Source organism: Podarcis raffonei, chromosome 4 (genome assembly GCF_027172205.1).
Source record: "Podarcis raffonei isolate rPodRaf1 chromosome 4, rPodRaf1.pri, whole genome shotgun sequence".
Classification (NCBI taxonomy): Eukaryota; Metazoa; Chordata; class Lepidosauria; order Squamata; family Lacertidae; genus Podarcis; species Podarcis raffonei.
The window spans coordinates 29,585,593-29,607,995 of record NC_070605.1 but is presented as its reverse complement, the minus strand read 5'-3'; the positions used below and the strand labels follow the sequence as shown (position 1 = coordinate 29,607,995).

The 22,403-nt window shown below is 44.4% G+C and overlaps 1 protein-coding gene across 1 annotated transcript; it reads right to left on the bottom strand.

The window, feature by feature from the left end:
- Positions 1-1,469: 1,469 nt before the first annotated feature.
- RFC3 (replication factor C subunit 3) lies at positions 1,470-19,024 on the bottom strand. Its single transcript, XM_053386035.1, has 9 exons — positions 18,805-19,024; positions 15,530-15,667; positions 11,520-11,587; positions 10,883-10,980; positions 8,542-8,723; positions 7,550-7,686; positions 7,344-7,442; positions 2,288-2,357; positions 1,470-1,781 (listed from the first exon to the last, which is right to left on the bottom strand). Exons 1-9 carry the CDS (start codon positions 19,021-19,023, stop codon positions 1,590-1,592), a joined length of 1,203 nt encoding a protein of 400 aa, XP_053242010.1. The 5' UTR covers position 19,024; the 3' UTR covers positions 1,470-1,589.
- Between the last annotated feature and the right edge of the window lie 3,379 nt (positions 19,025-22,403).

Genomic DNA, 22,403 nt, shown 5'->3' with positions numbered 1-22,403 from the left:
TATAAAGGTAAAGGGACCCCTGACCATTAGGTCCAGTCAGACGACTCTGGGGTTGCTGCGCTCATCTCGCTTTATTGGCCGAGGGAGCCGACATACAGCTTCCGGGTCATGTGGCCAGCATGACTAAGCCACTTCTGGTGAACCAGAGCAGCGCACGGAAACGCCGTTTACCTTCCCGCCAGAGCGGTACCTATTTATCTACTTGCACTTTGATGTGCTTTCGAACTGCTAGGTTGGCAGGAGCAGGGACCAAGCAACGGGACCTCACCCCGTCGCGGGGATTTGAACCGCTGACCTTCTGATCGGCAAGTCCTAGGCTCTGTGGTTTAACCCACAGCGCCACCTGCGTATATACACATATATATAATAAATCTTAATATTACAGTGGCTTTTTCCCTCTCCAGGGATCAGAGAGGATCCAAACTAGAATACAATATTTAATTATTGATCCTTAAGCCAATTTCAAGTACTAGAATATTGCTCAGACAAATATTTAAAGAACTCAGAAATATTAACGATCACTTCTAGATCGTTACTACATGGGGAACATGTGGCCTACTAGATGTTGTCTGACTACAACTCCCATCATGACTGGCCAACTGAACTCAGTGCCACTGAACTCAGTTCATTACTTCTAGGTAAATATGCTTAAGCTACGGCTGCAAGGCCCCATCTGCACTATGCACTTAAAGCAGTATCGTACCACTTTCAACAGTCATAACTTCTGCCAAAGAATCATTTTAAATGTAGTTTGTTAAGGGTGTTGAGAGGGTGTTAGAGGAGATGCCTGTTCCCCTCAAAGCTAGTTTCCAGGGTTCCCTAGGAAAAGGAGTTGATTGTTAGCCCACTCTGAGAACTGTAGCTGTGAGGAGAACTGGTGTCTCCTCACACTCCTCTCAGCACCCTTAACAAGCGACACTTCCCATGATTCTTTGGGGGAAGCCATGGCTGTTTAAAGTGGTATGATACAGCTTCAAGTGCATAATGCGGATGGAGCCTTAAAGCTGAAACAGATTTCTCCATCTCCCACCATCATGAAGCCTATTCAAGATGGCACATTTGAAAACTCCCAAGATTGAGGCTAAAAATCATGTTCCAGACCCAAAGTACAGTGGTACGTCAGGTTAAGTACTTAATTCGTTCCGGAGGTCCGTTCTTAACCTGAAACTGTTCTTAACTTGAGGTACCACTTTAGCTAATGGGGCCTCTCGCTGCCGCTGCACCGCCGGAGAATGATTTCTGTTCTCATCCTGAAGCAGAGTTCTTAACCTGAGGTACTATTTCTGGGTTAGCGGAGTCTGTAACCTGAAGCGTATGTAACCCGAGGTACCACTGTAATTAGGACTATCTCTTGAGGCAAAAGCATTCTGGGATCCTGGCACTTCCCTGCTGTCAAGTATGTGACTTCTTGTTTCCTAAAACAGTTTGGACATAAAAGGCCACATGGAACCATTTCAGAACACCTCAAATTCAGCACTTAGTATTTTATTGTCCAACACAGAAAAGTACCGGTGACCTGTGGTTTGTACAGCTTTCTCGACAGAACTTGTCAGCATCCCAAAAAACATGAGGGCTCTCAAAGCAACATATCAGAACATCATGGCTTCTAGTCCGTCTTCCATAAACTTCTTATAGATGGCCATAAACTTAGCCACAAATGCTTCCAGGTGATAAATGGCCTTGCTGCCCAGCTGCAGCCGGTGCTCATAGAAAGCTGCCATCTGTGCAACCTCTCCTTTCAGTTGTCCATCACAGTTGTTCAGAAGTTCAGTCAGAAGGCCCTAAAATGAGCAATAGCCAACAGTGAGAGAATTGAAGGCTCTACTCCCTAGAATGTTATCGGTACCAATGGGTACTCAACAATCCAGAAAGTTACCCTGTGAGAATCAAGCCATTCAAATGATAATCTCCCATTTGGTAGGAGGGGGGACATTGTCATACAAATAACAGAAGTATTAATATCACATTTACAGAGATATGCAATATATACCTGGTCCCAGATGCCCCAGGAATTAGGAATGGAATTACAAGATGCAGAGCACTATCATTGAATCAGAGAACTGTAGAGTTGGAAGAGACCCTGATGATCATCTAGCCCAACCCCTTGCAATGCAGGAATATGAAGGGATCAAACTTGCAACCTTGGTGTCATCAGCACCACGCTCTTAACCAACTGAGCTATCCAGGCTGCACTATGAACGGTGAAAAATAAAAATGATTAACATGTGCATCCCAAGCTTCCATTTAATCCTAGTCTCTGTTACTAAACCAGTTAATAATCAGTTACCTTTATTATAATCTCTGGAGGAATGCAATGGGTTAAGAGTTCATAGAGTCGCCCACGAACTTCCAGGAGCCTGTTGGAATAAAATCATTTGAAAGCTAATGCTTGGTTTTAACTCACTGTAATGCAAAGTTTTAAGGTTTAGTAACTGGCTTTTAAGTCTTTTTATTTTGTGTGTGTGTGTGTGTGTGTGTGTGTGTGTGTGTGTGTATGGGACGCGGGTGGCGCTGTGGGTAAAACCTCAGTGCCTAGGACTTGCTGATCGTAAGGTCGGCAGTTCGAATCCCCGCGACGGGATGAGCTCCCGTCGTTCGGTCCCAGCTCCTGCCCACCTAGCAGTTCGAAAGCACCCCTAAGTGCAAGTAGATAAATAGGTACCGCTTTATAGCGGGAACGTAAACGGTGTTTCCGTGTGCTGCGCTGGTGCTGGCTCACCAGTGCAGCTTCGTCACGCTGGCCACGTGACCCGGAAGTGTCTTCGGACGGCGACAGCTCACGGTTTCTAGAGCGAGATGAGCGCGCAACCCTAGAGACGGACACAACTGGCCCGTATGGGCAAGGGTACACACACACACATACACACACACACACACACACACACATATATATATATATGGCAGCTATGACAATCTCAAATTACCAAGTCAGAAAATTCAGTTCTCAAAACATTCAAGCTCAATTTGTTTTTGCTTTTTAAAACATGGATGCACATAGCCCCAATAACTCCAGGCTGGACGGGGTTAGGGATGGATCAGGGATGCATCTCTACTGGCAAAGAAAAACTTTGTTGGTGAGGGACCTCGGACTATGCCCACTTAAAGCTCTGTGGGCTTTACCAGCCATAGGCCCTGAAGAAGGGTGTTCTGGGTGTCTGGCTCTGCTGGATTCCAAGGCTCCTTTTCCCTGCACCAGTGACGAGTGCCAGAGCACACGGAAATGCTGTTTATTTGTAAAAAAATATATACGAATATTGCATGTAGCATTGTGGGGTTAAACTTGTTAAGCCTGCAGATGAAGGTAACATCTCTGTAGTTGGGAATGAAGAGAAGACCTTTGTGCTCCTTGAGTTTTTGTAGCTCAGGAAGCATAAGAGTCATGTAGCCAGAGGGTATATTTAACGACTCAGAAGAATGCATGAGCAGATAAAGGCATGATCTCAGCAGACAAAGGAACTGGAGCTTTTAAAATTTGGGAAACTGGACAACAGTCAATAGTGTTAAGGGACTATGTCTAGGCAGGGAGAGCTGGGCTATATTTAACATATACTTTTTGCTCCATTGGGTGGAATACTTTTCTGTGCATGTTAACTTCCCTTGTGCTTAATTTTTCCCCGAAGAACTGCCTTCATCTTTTTACTCAACTTTTAACTTTGTTTCATTTATTAAAAAACACTAATGTGGTGGCATTTGTTAATATAACCCCATGTCTAACATGCCAGGTTCTACACTACACCTTGAAGTGTTCTTGTGGAGACACAAAGGCAATTTTAGGTTGCCTGGTGAAAGGCAGCCTTGTAGAAAAAGATATTTGAAATATATTTAACATATTTGAAAGAAATATATTATTTGGATTATGCTTCCTATGCCAATTCACTGGAACACCAAGTGATTTAATTAAGTATGCCAACATTTCCAGTAGCAAAACAAGTTTTTCCTCTTATAAGACACTATAAGAGAAATTTTGAGGACGCCAGCGTACCTAATTTTGAGATACCTGGTATAATTGTTTTGATCACCCTGAATAATCGCCTGAATCTGAAAGTCTAAAGCTGGCCAATTGCCAAAGCTAGCAAGCAATCCTGCAATTCTATTCTCCTGAGCCGCGTTTTCCAAGTGGAACAGCTTGTTAACAGCAGCATAGTCAGTGCTCTGCAATTTCTAAACAAGGCTTACAACAGCGACAAACTTCTCTAGCATGTCATGGTCCAACACAAGGAAGTCTCAAAATGCTTGTTGGGATGCTTGAAATGACAGGAAACCATCTACAAGCCACAACAGTTGGCAGCAGCTCTGTAGTTAACGTGACAGTTGTCAATGTCTCTTGCTGGCAGTGGGGAGCCGTTTTATCTATATGCACCTTTTAAAATCCTGAGTGTTGAAAAGAAATGATGAGGCAGGTACCTTGGAATTAAAAACAACTTTCTCCTGGCCCTGGATTTTACTGGCACCTGCGTCATTCAACCCCAATAGTCTCTTATAAAAAGGTAAAGGACCCCTGACAGTAAAGTCCAGTCGCGATAACTTTGGGATTGCAGCGCTCATCTCGCTTTACTGGCTGAGGGAGCCGACATTTGTCCGCAGACAGTTTTTCCGGGTCATGTGTCCAGCATGACTAAGCCACTTCTGGCGAAACCAGAGCAGCACACGGAAACGCCATTTAGCTTCCCACCACAGCGGTACCTATTTATCTACTTGCACTCTGACATGCTTTCAAACTGCTAGGTTGGCAGGAGCAGGGACTGAGCAACGGGAGCTCACCCTGTTGCGGGGATTTGAACCGCCAACCTTCCGATTGGCAAGCCCAAGGCTCAGTGGTTTAGACCACAGCACCACCCACGTCCCCATGTCTCTTATAGGCAGCTTCAAAGGCCCTGCTCCTCCATTTCAGCAAATGCTAGCTTGGTAATGAGCTAATAGGGAGTCCATCGCTATGAAGCACAAACACTTATTTCACAACCACAGAGCTGCTATTGTCCAAAGATGCAGGATGTGTTCTAAAATTAGGCTGCTTGCTGTAAGATGGTAGGTAAGAGGGCACACAGGTTTAAAAATAAATAAATTGTGAAGAGCAATCATGGAATTGTAGGCAGCCACCTCTTTTTCTACGCCTAAAGCAACAAGTAAAAAATAGCTCACATCAAAAAGGACCACACGGAGGGGAATCTGTGTTGAAAGCATTCATATATCTGTACCACACATTTAAAGAACTATTATGCCCTTGAAAGGTCATGGCTTTCCCCAAAGAGCCCTGGGAGTTCAGCAGAGCAGTTTAACAATCAATCCCTCTTTCCAGGGGTTTTCAAGAAACTGTAGCTCTGTGAGGGGAACAGAGGTCTCCTAAGAACTCTCAGCATCCTTAACGAACTGCAGTTCCCAAGAAGCTATATAAATAGTGGCTTTAAATGTATGGTGCAAACGTGGCCCACTTCACACACTGCCGTATCTCTTAAGAGTTTTAATGAGATCAGCAGCAGAACACATGACTAACGGTATCATCCGTTCACAGCAAGGAAGGATTCAGTGCTCCAAATTCACCGTGACAGGATGTCATTTTGTTTCTGCCAATGCAATATATCTAAAGCTAGACAAATGGCTGGCAGCTGTAAAGAGGGCAGCGACGAACGAGTGCCAACACCAGAGCACTTCATTGGCTGAAAAGAAAAAGTTTTACAGCACAAACAAACAAACAAAGATGCTCTCATCTGATCCAGCTGGAAATGCTTCATTGCACTGAGCAAGCAAGTTTGTTTTACAGCAGCCTGGTTCATTGCAGCTGTTTTTAGAATATTAAAGATGGCTGCTAACGGGAACTTGACATCCCAGTGAGTCATTTTGCGCACTACATACCATAGGAACGTCCTTGCTGGAAAATAACCCGAGACTCCACCAAGCCCAGCTATCTGAGTACATGACTGCTACTCTTTCCTCACAAAGAAACTGGAAATAATACACAGTTGCAGTTTCTCTGTGGTGAACATCTGGCTAATTCAGATGACAACCTTGAGCTGGGTTAAGAGCTCTGAGAACTTAAAGAAGTATGTGTTGGCCTATTCGGACCCCTTTTTCAGTCCAGTGCCCGAGGGCCTTCTAGTGGTTCCCTCACTGTGAGAAGCCAAGTTACAGGGAACCAGGCAGAGGGCCTTCTCGGTAGTGGCACCCGCCCTGTGGAACGCCCTCCCACCAGATGTCAAAGAGAAAAATAACTACCAAACTTTTAGAAGACATCTGAAGGCAGCCCTGTTTAGGGAAGCTTTTAATGTTTAATAGACTATTGTATTTTAATATTCTGTTGGAAGCCGCTCAGAGTGGCTGGGGAAACCCAGCCAGATGGGTGGGGTATAAATAATAAATTATTATTATCATTATCATTAATGGCAACACAGACCATTCATAACATAGGAATATACTGTGAGCAGGGCAGTGGGGTGGGGTAAGGTGAAGAAAAGCTATGACAATGAACTGTAACACTGCTCCCCGCCCCTGCTCAGGCTGTACAGAAAAAGCAATTTGGTTCCTGAAATTCAGTCTGATTGTGCAGATAAAATTTAACTGATAGAATTCTACAGGCAAGCACCTCTGTATGGCAGAGCTGCCAGGCACCATCCTGTTGCCCAGGCATCTTCGCTTGGTTGCGAGTTCAAAATGCACCTGGCTAATTTCAAACACCGAGACCATAACCATCTTGGCTAGTAGCTACTGTGATCTGCTCCCAAACAACAAGAATTTCTGTGAAGGAACTGCATCAGAAACTGGGATTTTAATATATAATTGTCTCATAGCTTGAGGTGCCCAGGAGGCAGAATACTGTATGTTACTGCCTGCAACAGATTTATTTGTTTAGGAACACAGGTTGCCACTTTAGACCAGGTGAGACCACTTGCCCATCTAAGCCCAGTTTTGTGTATTATGATTGGCCGTGGTTCTCCAGGGTCTCAGGAAGAGAACAGTGTTTTCCATCACCGGCTACCTGCTTCTTTTAGCTGGAAGTGAACCTGAGATCTTCTCCATACCATGCACATGCTTTTGGCTGCAAGGCTGTGCAGCAGTTTCAGGATTCCTGCATGCAGTTAACTATCCGCTTTCAGAAATCTTTTTCTCCAAACATTTACACACTGATATAAAAGCACGTTTAATACCTTAATGACCAAGGCTAACCTCATCGGCCTGAAATTTACTTCAATCAACTCCTACCGGGTTTTTATCAAGTCCCTAGAAATGCACTCTGTCTAGACATTCTAGCACACACAGTATTAAACTGCTACGCTGCATTTTAATATCAGAGAACTTACAAGCACCATCCATTTTACAGCTAGGCATTGTCCTCCACCACACTGACCTACCTCTGCGGGGTCTGCTGACCAACAATGGCGTTTGCCGTCTCTCTCAGATATACCTCCCAGTCCGTCTCAGAAATGTCTTGGTCTGGAGTGAAAGGATACCTGTGCAACCAACAGCGACGACTTGCTTAAATACAAAACAAACAAACAAACACAGCCCTTTTGTAACCAAAACTCCCTCCTGTATTCACCCATTCTTCTGGACTTACTGTTGCACCCTGCATGCCTCACACATCAGAAGGGCCTTTCGGAGATTTCGGCCGGACTTTTCTGCAATCCTCTGAGCGAGTTCTCGAGGAAGTACCAGACCCTCCTTCTTACACACAATGGACAATACGTTGCAGATCTAGAGATTCAACAGGGCAATTAACAGTTTTGCATGGTACCTCACTTTCCAAAAATTCAAAGTATCTCCGCTCTAGTCAAAATTGCTGCAGCAGCCAGCTACGGGGGAAGTCCCTATATTATAAGAGGATACGTGAAGGCACAAAGGAGCCAGTTTTACAAATAATGCTTGCAGGTGACCTGTGCCCACCTTCTGAGTCACCTCTTCCTTGCCACAAGCCTCATTTGCCAGCCCTCCTGGGTACCGGGTAAGAGTAATGCAATGCCTTCCCAAGTGCATTTCTCCACGAAGGAATAAATTCCTTCCTGCTGCTCCCTGAGCCAGGGACAAACCACATCAGCAGTTGCTCCCTGTATTCTTTACAGTAGCAGTGAGACAGAAATACTATTAGCCAACCTCACAGGGTTGTAAGAAATAGACAGATATGTTGATAAAAGTGCCTTCGGCAACTACTTAACAAATTCTAAGTGGTATTTTCTAGTTTCAGAGAAATGCTTGGAGAAGTGTGGACTAGAGAATGTTTGGAACTAAGCATTGGTGGCAGAGTTTCAAAGACCTCCAGCTATTTCTTAGTCCACAGACACTTCCGCCCCATTCCAATCCTCGCTAAACAAATAAAAATTACAACCCGCATTTTTGAAGAAAACTGCAGTCATGCAAAGTACTGTAAAGGGGAACCTAATTCGGAAGTGTTCCATGCACACAGACACAGGATTAACTAGGCAGACAGAGTCAGGGGAAAACAAAGAACAAGGAATCCCAAATCAGGTATTTAAACTTGTTGCACCCAACATTACACAGAGTAAAATGCAAGTGCACTGAAGGGCTGTCTGTCTGCCACTGCCTTGAACCTACATCTTCAATGCTGGGCGCAGGCACTCGCACTGCAAGACACCTGCTCCGGATAGGTGCAATGACTTTCGATGTAGAATTGCAGCACAGAATTAATCTGCAGGTAGCCATATACTTCTCCATGGTTCGGCGCAACGCATGCTGGGCATCTTTTGTAAGCTTGTCCACTTCAGTCAACAGCACCACTGAAAAACAAAACAAAGCCAACCTTTATCATGCTCTCACAGAGTCTATCTTAACTTGGCTTTTCGCTTCTGCTGATAGAATGGGACAGGATTAGAGAAAACCTTCCCACTTGTGCCTCTTCCACTGAAGTTCCCGGGAGGTGTTTCCCCACGGTGCAATCCTGCACTCATGACAGTTTGTGTAAATATTCTAGCCATATGTCTGGGAAAGGCACATCGCCTGAAACAGCCAGGGAATGGCTGGCTTAGTCACGACAGCACGCAAGAGGGGTTCTTGCAACTGGGATGCCTCTGACCTTACTTTGAACCCGGGATCTTCCACTTGCTATTTCCAGCATCTCCAGGTAAGGCTAAGAAAGGATCCTGTTTAAAACCCTGGAGAACGACTGCAAGTCGGTACAGACCATCCTGGTATTCTCCAAGTGTTGTTGGACAACAGCTCCCATCACCTGTGACCACTTAGCCATGCTGGTTGGAGCTGATGGGAGCTGTAGTCCGACAATATGTATGACTTGCTTATATGGCAGCTTCCTATGTTCACATGGGTCTTTCCCATGAGAGAAGCACTTTACCAGGAAGGAAGGTATTACATAGCAGCGGTGGGGGGCGGAGAGAGACAGAGACTCTGCATTCAACCTCGTCCATGTGATTAGAAAGTATTTACACATGCATGAAATCACAGTACAATGAAATGTCTTCCTTATTGTTCTGTATGAGTGAGTGTGACAAGTCTTGTGGCTTGAGCTGGTGCTACTTTTGCAAAAATATATATATTTAAAAAAATAACACTACATTGCCACTTCCCACCAAGAATAACGACAAAAAAGCCAGCTTAGTTCAGCCAAAGAAAACTGATGATCAGCTGAAGCCGATGAATGAATATTGTTACAGAGCCAATGCACACTGCTGCAAATCTTTTATATCCAAGGTTCAAAAGGTATTTGTTTAAAGCATTTTTTACCCAGCGCTTCAGCTGAAAAGGCTCCCAGAGCAGCTTACAAAGATCAGAAATAAAGAGTCCTTGCCCTCAGGCTTACAATCTAAACGACAGGACACACAAGGAAAGGGACTTGGGAGGGAGGCAGAAAAAAGAAGAAGCTATGTCAAGCACTTGTTCTTAGTTACACAATTCAGATCACTGGATTCAGAGGCCAGAGAGCCAACCTTTACAGGTAGTAATGATGATACCATTGCTATTAAAAAAATCAACACTGTAAACTGAAGATTGCATTTGGCTGCAATAAGCTTAAGAGCTGATGCTCTACAGCAGGCATTGGCAAACTCCGGCCCACCAGATGTTTTGGGACTACAATTCCCATGATCCCTAGCTAACAGGACCAGTGGTCAGGGATGATGGGAATTGTAGTCCAAACATCTGGAGGGCCGGAGTTTGCCAATGCCTGCTCTACAGGGGCGTGGGGAGTTTCAAATGTTGCAAAACCAAGAGTCTCTCATGTAGCTTGTTAGTCTGCCAAGCATATTGCTACTGCAATATCGCCCTCATGCAAACAGATTATCTGCCTCTGATTCTATCTGCCAGATCAGGCTCAGCAATAGACCATTCTACGCTGCATGCAGAAGGTCCCCTTCGAGACATTTGCAAGTAGGGCTGCAAAAGACTGCCTGCCTGAAACCCTGGAGAGCCCCTGCCAATCAGTGCAGACAATATGGAGCTAGATGGACCAAGGATCTCACTGGGTATAAGGTAGCTTCCTAGGTTCCTAAGTGAAGGGAACCATAGAGTATTTTGAGAATACAAAGTCACAGAAGAATCAATAGGTGAGAAGAGTCTAGATGCCTTCTAACAGCATGCAAACCTCCCACTTTCTGAATACCATGAAGCTCAAAGCGAAAATTCAAACATCAACAGCTATGGATCTTTTGGACAATTATTACAATTACAGAAATAAATTGGAGCTATATATACTATTATCTGGAACACAAGTATTGCACATATTTCAATTTTCCCCCTCATTTCTGAAATACATGCATTTCTGTTGGGGAACTACAATATTTCTGGAAATTTTGTATCTCTAAAAGTGACAGAAGACAAAAAAAGCTGGAGAATATAAAGAATTTACAATATTCAAAGCACATGGCTGATCTTGTGCAAAGTATTGCAAGATAATTTTCTTCAAGCTTATTGCTCATTTACAGACCTTTAAAATCTCGCTGGGTGCTTGTCTCAAGTTGCTGTGACTGAGCTAATGTCTTCAGTAATTCCTGAATTACCACCCGGTCACTGTTTCCTGCATCACTGAAAATAAGTTCAGATTAAAATATGATACTCAAGGAGGGTGCAGTGCATGGCTGGGGAGGGTCCCAAGGGCCAGACAGAGAGGGCTGGAGGGCCACATATGCAAACAATTCCTTAAAGATATACAGCCATACCTCGGAAGTCGAATGGAATCCATTCCAGAAGTCTGTTGGTTCGGAAACCAAGGCGTGGCTTCTGATTGGCTGCAGGAAGCTCGTGCAGCCAATCAGAAGCTGCATCGGACATTCAGCTTCCAAAGAACATTCGCAAACCAGAACACTCACTTCCGGGTTTGCGGCGTTCAGGAGCCAAAACGTTCAACTCGCAATGCATTCAGGATCCAAGTTACGACTGTACTTTGGTTTCTTTAACAGTAAAGCTGGAGCTAACTTTAAAATTGCAACAATAAAACAAGGGTCTTCTAGCACCTCGGTAGTTTTTGCTGCAATGGGCTATAAAATTTACTCCTCTGCAAATTATAAGAATTGCAAAATTCCCACAGCCTCTTACTGGATCTTGTGAGCTTACTGCAAACATACCTTGGGTTAACTTCAAGGTGATAGTTGCTGGCAATAGTGCTAATTTCAATCTTCTTTTTAGAAGGCGCCTGAAAAGAAAGATTATTAAACAAAAAATGCATTTTAAAGAGATCAGTGACGGAAAGACTTAGCTGAAATCAGTGGGTTATGAATACAGGCTTCAAAAACCACCCACTGCTAACTGCTTAGCATGAACTGAGTTGAAGGACTTGAAGGGCTTAACGGCACCCAGGCTGCAATGCACCAGGGAAACTACGAAATAAAGAGACTCAGCGTGAAAATGGCGGCAGGTGGAATGGCATGCAAGGAAAAGGGTAACACCCTGGGTTCAAAGCTCTCAAATTCAAGCAGCATGCTAACCTCTTGGAAAGGATGGGATGTGCCCCAGTTCGCATGTCGCTTTAAATCATAGTTTAAAACTAAGGTTTCATGCAAATGAGCAGCGTGGTCAAGCACACTACTCTGAAGTTCCTTCTCCTTCTCTGCCATGAAACTGACTTGTCATGTTGTCCAAAGCTGGGTTCATGAATAATCTTATGCACTTCTATCAGGTTGCCTCTGGCTTGCCTTTTCTCTAAACTAAAAAGCACCCCAAATCTCCTCATAAGTCATTTTCATCTCCTCTGAATCATTTTCATCGCCCTTTTCTAAAACCTGTTACTGCTCTACAATATCCTTTTGGAGTTGAGGTGACCAGAACTGTACAGATTTGTATAGCAGCCTTATGATATTGTTTATTTTCCCTTCCTTTCCTAATGATCCCTAGCATGGCGTTCCAGCTCTTCTTCACAGCTGCTGTATATTGGGTTGATATCTCAACCGAGTTAGACACTATGACCTCAAGGACTTGTTCCTGATCAGTCACCACCAGTTGATGATCTTCAGTATCCAGTTCAGCTTCTAATATTGTGGTTTTAAGCAACTCGCAAGCATTTTGGGGATATTTGACAAGTTTGTCCTTGTGGACAAGAGAGCCAGTGTGGTGTAGTGGTTAAGAGCGGTAGTCTTGTAATCTGGGGAACCGGGTTCGCGTCTCCGCTCCTCCACATGCAGCTGCTGGGTGACCTTGGGCCAGTCACACTTCTTTGAAGTCTCTCAGCCCCACTCACCTCACAGAGTGTTTGTTGTGGGGGAGGAAGGGAAAGGAGAATGTTAGCCGCTTTGAGACTCCTTAAAGGGAGTGAAAGGTGGGATATCAAATCCAAACTCTTCTTCTTCTTCTTCTTCTTCTTCTTCTTCTTCTTCTTCTTCTTCTTCTGGTCTCTCGGCTTTCTTTCTTTCTTACCAACCCCCTTATTTGGAGGAAGATCGCTCTTTTGAAGTCAAATGTGACCATGTTGGGTTCTCTACGCAACTCTTCATTTACACATATATTTAATTTAATAGCACTATGGTTACCGTTCCAAACGGTTTCACCAACACTTCTCACACCGGATCCTGGGCAGGACTTACCGTATTTTTCCATCTGTAGGACACCCCCTTCTATACGACCCCCCCCCATTTTGGGGGACTCAATTTTAGGAAAATGAGGGGAGATGGCCCAAAGTTGTTGAGCCTCTCCCCCCACACAGCTGTGGGCAGGAAACACTCTCTAGATCAGCCTTTCTCAACCTGTGGGTCCCCAGATGTTGTTGAATTGCAACTCCCATCTCCCCTAGCTAGCAAGGCCAGAGCTCAGGGATGATGGGAGTTGTAGTCCAACAACATCTGGGGACCCACAGGTTGAGAACCGCTGCTCTAGATCGTTTCCCATGCGCAGCGGCATCGGGGGAAGTTGTGCTCCTGGGAGCACAACCTCCTCTGGTGCTGCCGGGTTGGAAACAATCCAGGGAGCACCTGCCGAATGCAGCATCGGGGGAATTTGCACTCCCGCCAACGAGCTGGCTGGCAATGCGCAGCTTCTTCCCCCCCAATGTAGCTGCGGGCAGGAAACACCCCCCAGATCACTCCCCACTCGCTGCAGCATCGTGGGAAGATGCGTTCCTGCCAACGAGCTGGCTGGCGACACACCACTTCTCTATCCCCATGCTACTATCCGTGTATTAGACGACCCCAGTTTTTTGACGTGATTTTTGAGTCAAAAAACCTCGTCCAATTAGGGGTTGCTGGAAAGATTTAAAACAGGGATGCAGAAAAAGGAGGTATGGGGAAGTCGCTGAAAGAAGGCTTAAGGAAAAGAAGGTTAAGAAATTATATGTGTTTATATGTTTGTTTGTTTATGTATTGTTTTGTATTGTCTTTTAATATGTGTTGGAAAACTAATAAAAATTTATTAAAAAAAAAAAAACCTCGTCCAATAACATGGGAAAATATGTTAAGTCCAGGGTCATTGCCCTTCTGGTCAGTTCCATGACCAACTGTCCTTGGGCAAAGTCATTTGGGGTATTTATAGAGATTTTACATTATACTTCCAGCTTCTCTGTAAGAAGATTACAACTTCCCAATTTCTTGAAATGAATCATCACTTGCGTCACTTCCGATTTTAGGAACTAATAATATTGATAAGAACTTCATTCTACTTCTCTCAAAACATTCTTCACGTGTACAGTAAGGCTTTCAAGTATACCTTTTACCCACGGTGATTAAATAGACCTTATCTAGTTCAGATCAAACTACAAAATGAAGCTATACAGACACTGCAGCATCATTTTGCTCTGCCCTATTTTAGTTTAAAAGTGCTAACCTTCACATCTCTTTCTGTGCTTATATTAATAACATGCCACTACTTTATATGCAGGCATTCTGAAGATGATGAAAAAGACATTTGTCAAGTTCCGCCCATAGCTAGATGCCAAAGGGCCCTCAGATAGGAAAGCATCTGACAGGAAGGGAAGCTGATATTTTGAAAGACTATCTACTTAAAACTGTTCCACTTAAAACTCCCCAGCATTAAGACGTTTGCAGGCACAACATGTTCCCATAATGTCTTATTAACTTAAGCAGGAAAATTTAATTTAAAAAGAAATAAAAATGGCAAGAGAGACCGTTTGCACAATGCTTTGGAAATATCTGTCTTCTCCAAGAACTCTGCTGATTACTAACCACTCTCTTTGCAATTTGCTGATTAAAATGCAAGCTTTCCCCCCCCCAAAAAAAAAGATTTTTGAATTGACAGAAAGAAAATCTGTAGTAATAGATTTTCCAGGGACTGTTGTCACTCCCCAAGCAGCTAACTATGCAAAGAGTTCATTATGTTTGTTGAAAACATCACTTTGCAAATACTTCTCATCAAGTTATTGGTGGCATGTGAGAAAGCAATAATAATTAGTCAGCGAAGCCCACAATAAAGACGAACTGGTTTCTTGACACTAACTGCAGGCTTCAGCCTGAGACAGAAGGAAATGTAAGCTAAGTGCCCGACTAAATCATTTCAAATATCACACAACTGAAGGGAGATAATAGTACCGGTAAATCCTTGGCAGTGATTTGCCAGGGAGAATTCCTCCAGCACAGAATGTTTACAGCCTAATCAAGTGCTAATTCATAATAGGAGGAAACAGCCACTGGTTATTTAACCAACTGTGGAAATGGTGCTTAAATTGCCTGTAGGTCCTTTTCCAGCCCGGACACAAGTGTGTAGACAGCCACAGACATGCCTTCTCCACTTCCAAACTTTGCAGACTTAGGGTGGAGGTCTGAAGAGGCCTGTAAGTGTGTTTTCCTGAACAAGCCCCCGCATTACCAGGGTGCACAATTGCGAGGAAGCTGGGAAATACATTCAGGTAAACAAGCTTACATGTGAAACACTCAGCGGTTGGGAGTGAAAGGGGCAGAACTGGAGATATTGGATTGCCCTGATCTGTGTAGCCCTTCGGACATCAGGGGGTGAGGAACCTTGGGCCTAGGGGACAAATATAGTCTATGCACTTTTGCCCTCATGCCTCCAGGCCAGACAACTTTTGGAGATTAAAAACTAGCATGTGTTGAAATGTGCTGGCTATTCCTGCATTATGTTGACAGTCAACATCTTTATCTCATTTTGTAAATATGAAGTTAGGGCAGATTCTTACTGTTATGCTCTGATGTTCAATCCTCAGCTTCTCCACTCCAGAGCCATACAGTTCTCTCAGCAGGCACATGATTCTGGTCTTTTTTCCAGCTCCTGAAGGCCCATACACTAACAGATGAGGAAAGTCGCCACACTGAACCTGTCAAATGGAATACAGTAAAACTGAATTACAGTAATGTCTCAGTCAGCATCATGCTTAGTCAGCATCATAAACACAGAGAATGATACATATTTTAGTATACCATTCCCCACACTAGTTTTACAGCCCTTCACAATGTTGTCTTTTCCTTTGGAAGGCCATCGATTTAGACATGAGCACAAAATAGATAGTTCAAGAGGACATGAAACTGTGACCGTGCATGGCGTGAGTCTGATAAAAGCCCTTGGTGCATCAGGTTTTCTAGGAGTCAGGTGGCTTGAGAACACATCCCGAAACAAATTAGGACCTGGAAGACCAGAGTTCAAATCCCCACTCAATCATGAATCTTGAGCGGGTCTTCAACTCTCAGCCTAACCTACCTCACAAGGTAGGTCAAGATAATATAGAGAAGAGGAGAAGGAGGTGGGATATAAATGGAATAAAAATAAAAATTGTCAGAAAGTGGCATACAGTAAAATTGAAAATAACTTTGAGAACCCAATTTTTAATAAACTAATGCATATTATTTTTAATAAACTAATTTTGTTGCAAGCCATAGACACCCTTATCCAGGGGTGTAGCCAGGATTTTTGTTTGGGCAGGGGGGGCAGAACTTTCATTAGGGTGGGACAGAACCGACATGATTGGTCCGTTCGTTAAGCATTTCTATTGTTGTACTTGATGGGGGGCAGCTGCCCCCCCCCCCGGGGCTTATTTGGGCACTGAGCCCTAGGATCAAAGAGTTGGAAGGACCTCAAAGGTCATCTGGCTCAACCTTCTGCTGTTAAAGGAAATCCACAATCACAGCATCTCCAATAGGTCAAAATCTAGCCTCAGGTGGAAAATGAAAGAAAGCACACCACCTTTTGAAGCAAACTAAAGGACTGGAATTGAGTTGCAGAGCACTTTTTTCCCTTTTGTTTTTTGCACAAAATGGTCTGCAGAGTAAAGGTTTCAGTTCTCTGACATCTCTAGCCAGGTAGTCCTGGAGCTGTTGCTGCCACCAGCCATTGTAGAAAATAATGGGCTAGATGAAACAACCATATGATTCCATACAGGGTAGTTTTCTAGTTTCCTAATGGATCAGGGTTAGAATGTGAATGACCTGAGTGCCCCAAGCTACTCAACTGAGTTCTCTCTATCATACAAGACTGCCAGTATCATAGGATGCCAAAAAAGATTATTTTGGGATTCACTGGTTCATTCTGCCAAGTTTATGTACATCTTTCATACTTTGGCCACTGCGCCTAGCTCCATTTCATCTGTGGTTGACTGCATTCCAGAACCAGGCCTGTCTTGTATCACAGGAGCCAACCCTTGAAATCTGTGTCAGATGAACTATTTTAACCCCCAAACAATCGCTTTTTGCAACAGAGCAATTGCATATTTTGTGGTCAAGAGTACACAAAGTGTTCCTACTTCATTTCAGATCTGACAAACAACGTATTACAGTGGCACCAAGTTAAGTTTATACATAGACAATTACCTTGGGGTAAATCATCTTTCCATAAACAAGCCACCAACATGAACAGCAGCAGCTAGAATTAGAGAAAGTCCTGGGAGGAGATCACCAATGGTTAATGCTTTGGTACCTGAGCCTGTCTAATATGTATTCTTTAACCTAGAAGCCCTATTCCCAAATCCCTAATGGATGGTGAATGTTGAAGGGAAAACATAACTACACACAAAGACACCCCCCAATTCCTTTTTTAAAAATTACATGTTTGAGGATTGAGCTTTTTGCTCAAATCAAACCACAAGAGCCAAAACTCCAAAACCAAGACACAGTGGCATTGTGATGTTCGCTTTGTGAAATTTTTGAATGCAGAGCCACATAAGTAGTGGAATTCCCCCCTCCCACACTGCAACCCAAAAATAATTACTTGTGCAATCAAAGGCATACCGTTGGTTAAAGTCCACTGGAATTGGAGCATTCTTAAGTTGTGGTCCAAAACATCTGGACTGGAAGTCACCAGGCTGGGGAAGGCTGGTCTATACTGAGAGCCAGCAACTCTCCAGGGCTGCAGACAAGTCTTTCTAGCCCTACTGCCAAACGCTAAACTTGATTACCATTCAAGCTTTGAATTAAAAGGTCACAGGCTGCATCTCTGGCATTTCATGGACTTTCTGCCCTACTATTTTACACTGGATTTTTTTCTCTAAACATGTATGCCTGCATGTGTAAATATTCTTGCCAACTGACATATTTTGTGCTTAAGATGGAAGCAGTTCAGGTCTATGAAAGCTCATGTCCCAACCAATCTTGTATGGTATGGTATTTGGTACTCCCAAATACCCTAATTTTTGCTTTGTACCTGCTGTTGAGCACCATCATGAGGGAGAGAAGCTACGGTGCTTTTCCAAACCAGGGTTCAGTACCTGGATAGGTGAGGCGGTAACAAAGAGAGATAAATGCACCTGAGGACATACACAATGCATTTTTGTCATCGCAGTTTGACCCCTCCAAATGTATCCAGGAGCCTGACTTAACTTGAGCTCACGCATCAGCCACATAGAGAGTATTCTCAGTTAGCAGGCATGCACATATGCTCACTACACATGCTCAGATGCTTTTCTTTTTCTTATTGGTACTTCATGTACTGCAGGACTGAAATCAATTCCAGGACTGCTCTTTGGCTGGAACCAAGGCTGGCGCTATCATTAGGTCAACTAGGCAGCTGCCTAGGGCACAGACTTCACAGGGGTGCAGTACTGACCTTTGAGGGGCACAGTTTCATACAGATTCACTGGATTTGTGTACTGAAACACTTTCTTTGGCATTTGAGAAAGATAACCAAATATTGTCGCATTGCCTAGTCTTGCAATTTAAATTAAATTTAGCAGTTGAAGTTTTGTGCTTTTCATTTTTTTCCTACATCTGTTTTTGAAAATTGAAGAAATAATAATAAGAAGAAGAAGGGTGGTGCAAATAGGTAGCTCTGCCTAGCACCCGCTCTTGCTATAACCCAATAAAAGAGGAAAGAAGGGGGGGGTTGAAGCTACTGCGGAGAGCAAAAACTCGCCAATACCCGAGGACCAGAGTGTCCGAAAGCCGCCGAAGCGGTGAAGAGGTAAGAAAGAGAAGGGCACCCGAGCATGTGCAGAGCGCCAGTCGCCTCTCTCCCTCTCTCTCTCACCAGGTTGCGAAGCTGCGCTGCCTGATCCCGGTGATAGTCCACTTTGCCGAGGGAGTTCGGCCGGTACTTGTCCACCCAGAGACTCATGGCCACGATCCGCAGAGAAAGAACCGGATTGGAAAAGAATAAAAATAAAAAGCGCGCGCTCCGCTGCCGCGCTCCCGCCCACGATAGGCGACTCAAGCGCCGCCGCCGCCCCGTGGAAACGTCACCGAGCATGCGCACGAGCTCCTCTTTTAGGTTGTCAGCCTCGGCTCTTTCACTTCCGCCAGTTCGATCGAATCTAGGCCCCGCCTTCCTCGCTTACGGTGGCCGCCTGGGGATAAAATAATGAAACAAAGGGAAGCTTAACGCCAGGCGGAGAGCAGGGGCGGCGAAGTGGAGCGTAGCACGCGGCGCCTCGTGCAGGAGATCGCGGTGCTCGCGGGGGCTGCCCACGTGCCATGAGTTTTCTGGGCCACAGTGTTCCGAAGAATTTGTGCTTTGAGTCACCTGCTCGGCAGCAGCGGGCAGTATTTGTTTATTGCTTTGTGTTCTGCCTTTGCTCACGAATGCATAGAATCATAGAAGTGGAGAGTTGGAAGGAGTCCCAGGGGTCATCTACTCCACCCCCCCCGAAATGCTGGAATCTCAGCTACATCCTACAGGTGACCATCCAGCCTCTGCTTTAAAACCTCCACAACCTCCCGAAGGAGTCCGTTCCACTGTCAAACTGCTAAATTATTGGGATTAAAACATTTTAAAATATTTTTGAATGTATCTTGTGTTTATATATTTTGATTTTATGTCATAACTGCCCTGAGACCTGTGGGCAGTATACTTAATTAATTAATTAATTAATAATAGTGGTGCCCAGAACTAGATACAATACTCCAGATGCAGTCTGACTAAGGCAGCACAATCCTTTCTGGCCCCGCCACACACCCCCTTTAGCCTCCACAACAACCCTATGAGGTAGGCTAGGCTGGTAGGGAGAAAAGCTGGCCAAGGTTGGTACATAATCCAGAGAGTATTATGGATAGATTGGGATTTGAACCTCCATATCCCCTGGTCCTGGTCTAATCTGTACATGCTACACACTGGCTCCAGCTCCTATCGGCCTCAGCTAGTACAGTGGTACCTCAGGTTAAGTACTTAATTCATTCCGGAGGTCCGTACTTAACCTGAAACTGTTCTTAACCTGAAGCACCACTTTAGCTAATGGGGCCTCCTGCTGCCGCCGCGCTGCTGGAGCACGATTTCTGTGCTCATCTTGAAGCAAAGTTCTTAACCTGAAGCACTATTTCTGGGTTAGCGGAGTCTGTAACCTGAAGCGTATGTAACCTGAAGCGTATGTAACCCGAGGTACCACTGTATGGCCGTATGTCAGGGATGACAAGAGCTCTGGCCTTACAACATCCAGAGGAGGGGGGGCACAGGTTCCCCATCCCTAATTAGTGCAACATCCTGATTCCTACAGTAGAATCATAGAATCATAGAGTTGGAAGAGACCACAAGGGCCATCGAGTCCAACCCCCTGCTAAGCAGGAAACACCATCAGAGCACTCCTGACATATGGTTGTCAAGCCTCTGCTTAAAGACCTCCAAAGAAGGAGACTCCACCACACTCCTTGGCAGCAAATTCCACTGTCGAACAGCTCTTACTGTCAGGAAGTTCTTCCTAATGTTTAGGTGGAATCTTCTTTCCTGCAGTTTGGATCCATTGCTCCTTGTCCGCTTCTCTGGAGCAGCAGAAAACAACCTTTCTCCCTCCTCTATGTGACATCCTTTTATATATTTGAACATGGCTATGATATCACGCCTTAACCTCCTCTTCTCCAGGCTAAACATGCCCAGCTCCCTTAGCCGTTCTTCATAAGGCATCGTTTCCAGGCCTTTGACCATTTTGGTTGCCCTCCTCTGGACACGTTCCAGTTTGTCAGTGTCCTTCTTGAACTGTGGTGCCCAGAACTGGACACAGTACTCCAGGTGAGGTCTGACCAGAGCAGAATACAGTGGCACTATTACTTCCCTTGATCTAGATGCTATACTCCTATTGATGCAGCCCAGAATTGCATTGGCTTAGCCAATACTTAGCCAGATGCATTGGTGAAGCTTACAGTGGCAATGGCATGGTGGTAGCAGCCCCCTTCCCAGCCTCTGAAATCAGAAGTATTCTCTGAACCTGGAGGTTTCATTTAGCTGTCAAGTTAATATCTGCTGATGGAAGTGTCCTTGGTGAACCTGAAGTGTTAGGTTGTTGCTTAGAGGTGGTGATGGGGTGGATGTGGGCCAATAAACTGCAGCTGAATCTTGCAGAGAGATATCTGAAAGACTCGCCTCCTTCCCTGCAGACTCCTTCAGGGGTTAAGATCAGCACAGGCAGAAGTTTGGTGTGGTGATGGCCCAGGAATGTAGCAGCCCCTAAAATGTGGAATTCCCTCCACTCAGAAGTGCACCTGACACCTTCACTCGTTTAACCTGAGCCCCCTGAGCTGTTTAATTTTAGGGCTCCCCCTATTTCTGTGATTGTAATTTGTTTTCAACTTTTTTTAATACTGCAGTTTAAATGGTATTATTTAAATTTAAATGGATCTTAGGGTGAAGAGTGGGTAATAAATCAAATTAATAAAATAATAATAATTAAAACTTGTCTGATCCCATTTTTAAAAGTGATCTAAAGGATAAACTAGGCATGGCATTTATCACATGATTAACATGCATGATTAAAAAAAGAAAGAGCAACAGGATCTGGCCTTAGGATTGTGTCCTAGTTATTTGGGGGTGTTTTTAAAAGAACCACACACACCAGTTAACCATGTGTCTATGATATCCAGTTTGGCCCTAACCCAGGCACCAAAGTAAAAGTAAATAAATAAATCTTACTATCCATTTTTTCCACACCATGCATAATTGCAGAGAATTGCAGTCTCTGTCATGTCCCCTCTTAACACTATGCTTGTCTGGATGTAAACCCCGCTGTGTTCAATGGGGTATAATCCCAGATAAGTGTGCATAGCCTTCGGCTGCAATCCTGAACATACACAGTGGGACTTCTGAGTAAACATGCTTAGGCATGCAGGGTTATCTTTCTTTGTAAACTAGACAAGTCATAGCCAATCCCATTCCTACCAGCAAATGCATATGAAGTTAGGGGATTTATTTGCACTCTGCACTGTCTCTCATTTTGCATTCACCCAGAATCTCTTTGCACATTCTCATTGCACAGTTTGGATTTTTTTTTTTAACAGGTTTTTTTCAACAGCCGGTTTTGGATTTCAGCTTCCTAAATAGTGTAGCATGTCATCTGCAAATGCAGCAACTTCACTGCTGGCTCCAGGTCATTTATGAATGTCCCAGTAGAAACCCTTGGGATATCCCAGCGTTCATTTCTCTCCATTGTGAAAACTGCCCATTTATTCTGCCCCACTCCTTGTAGGAATCGTAACACTCCTTCCCAGCAAACCTTTGATTTCAAAAAGGACAAATTTTCCTGTGACATCACGACTCCCCATCACCTTGGCAACCTGCCAATTCTTCTGTCTCTGTCCTCTCCCTGAAGTGGGGGGGGGGCAGGGGAGAGGACAGGCTGACCAGCTATAACATTTCCGAAAATGCAT

Bases quoted from the DNA above. Each gene is read 5' to 3' on its own strand.
- RFC3 (XM_053386035.1), bottom strand. From the start codon at position 19,023: ATGCTCGGTGACGTTTCCACGGGGCGGCGGCGGCGCTTGAGTCGCCTA. The intron at 11,588-15,529 runs GTAAGAATCTGC...CTTTCTTTTCAG, and splicing joins TTGAACATCAGAGCATAACA to GCGCCTTCTAAAAAGAAGAT. The intron at 7,687-8,541 runs GTAGGTTCAAGG...TTGAATCTCTAG, and splicing joins CTGCGCCCAGCATTGAAGAT to ATCTGCAACGTATTGTCCAT.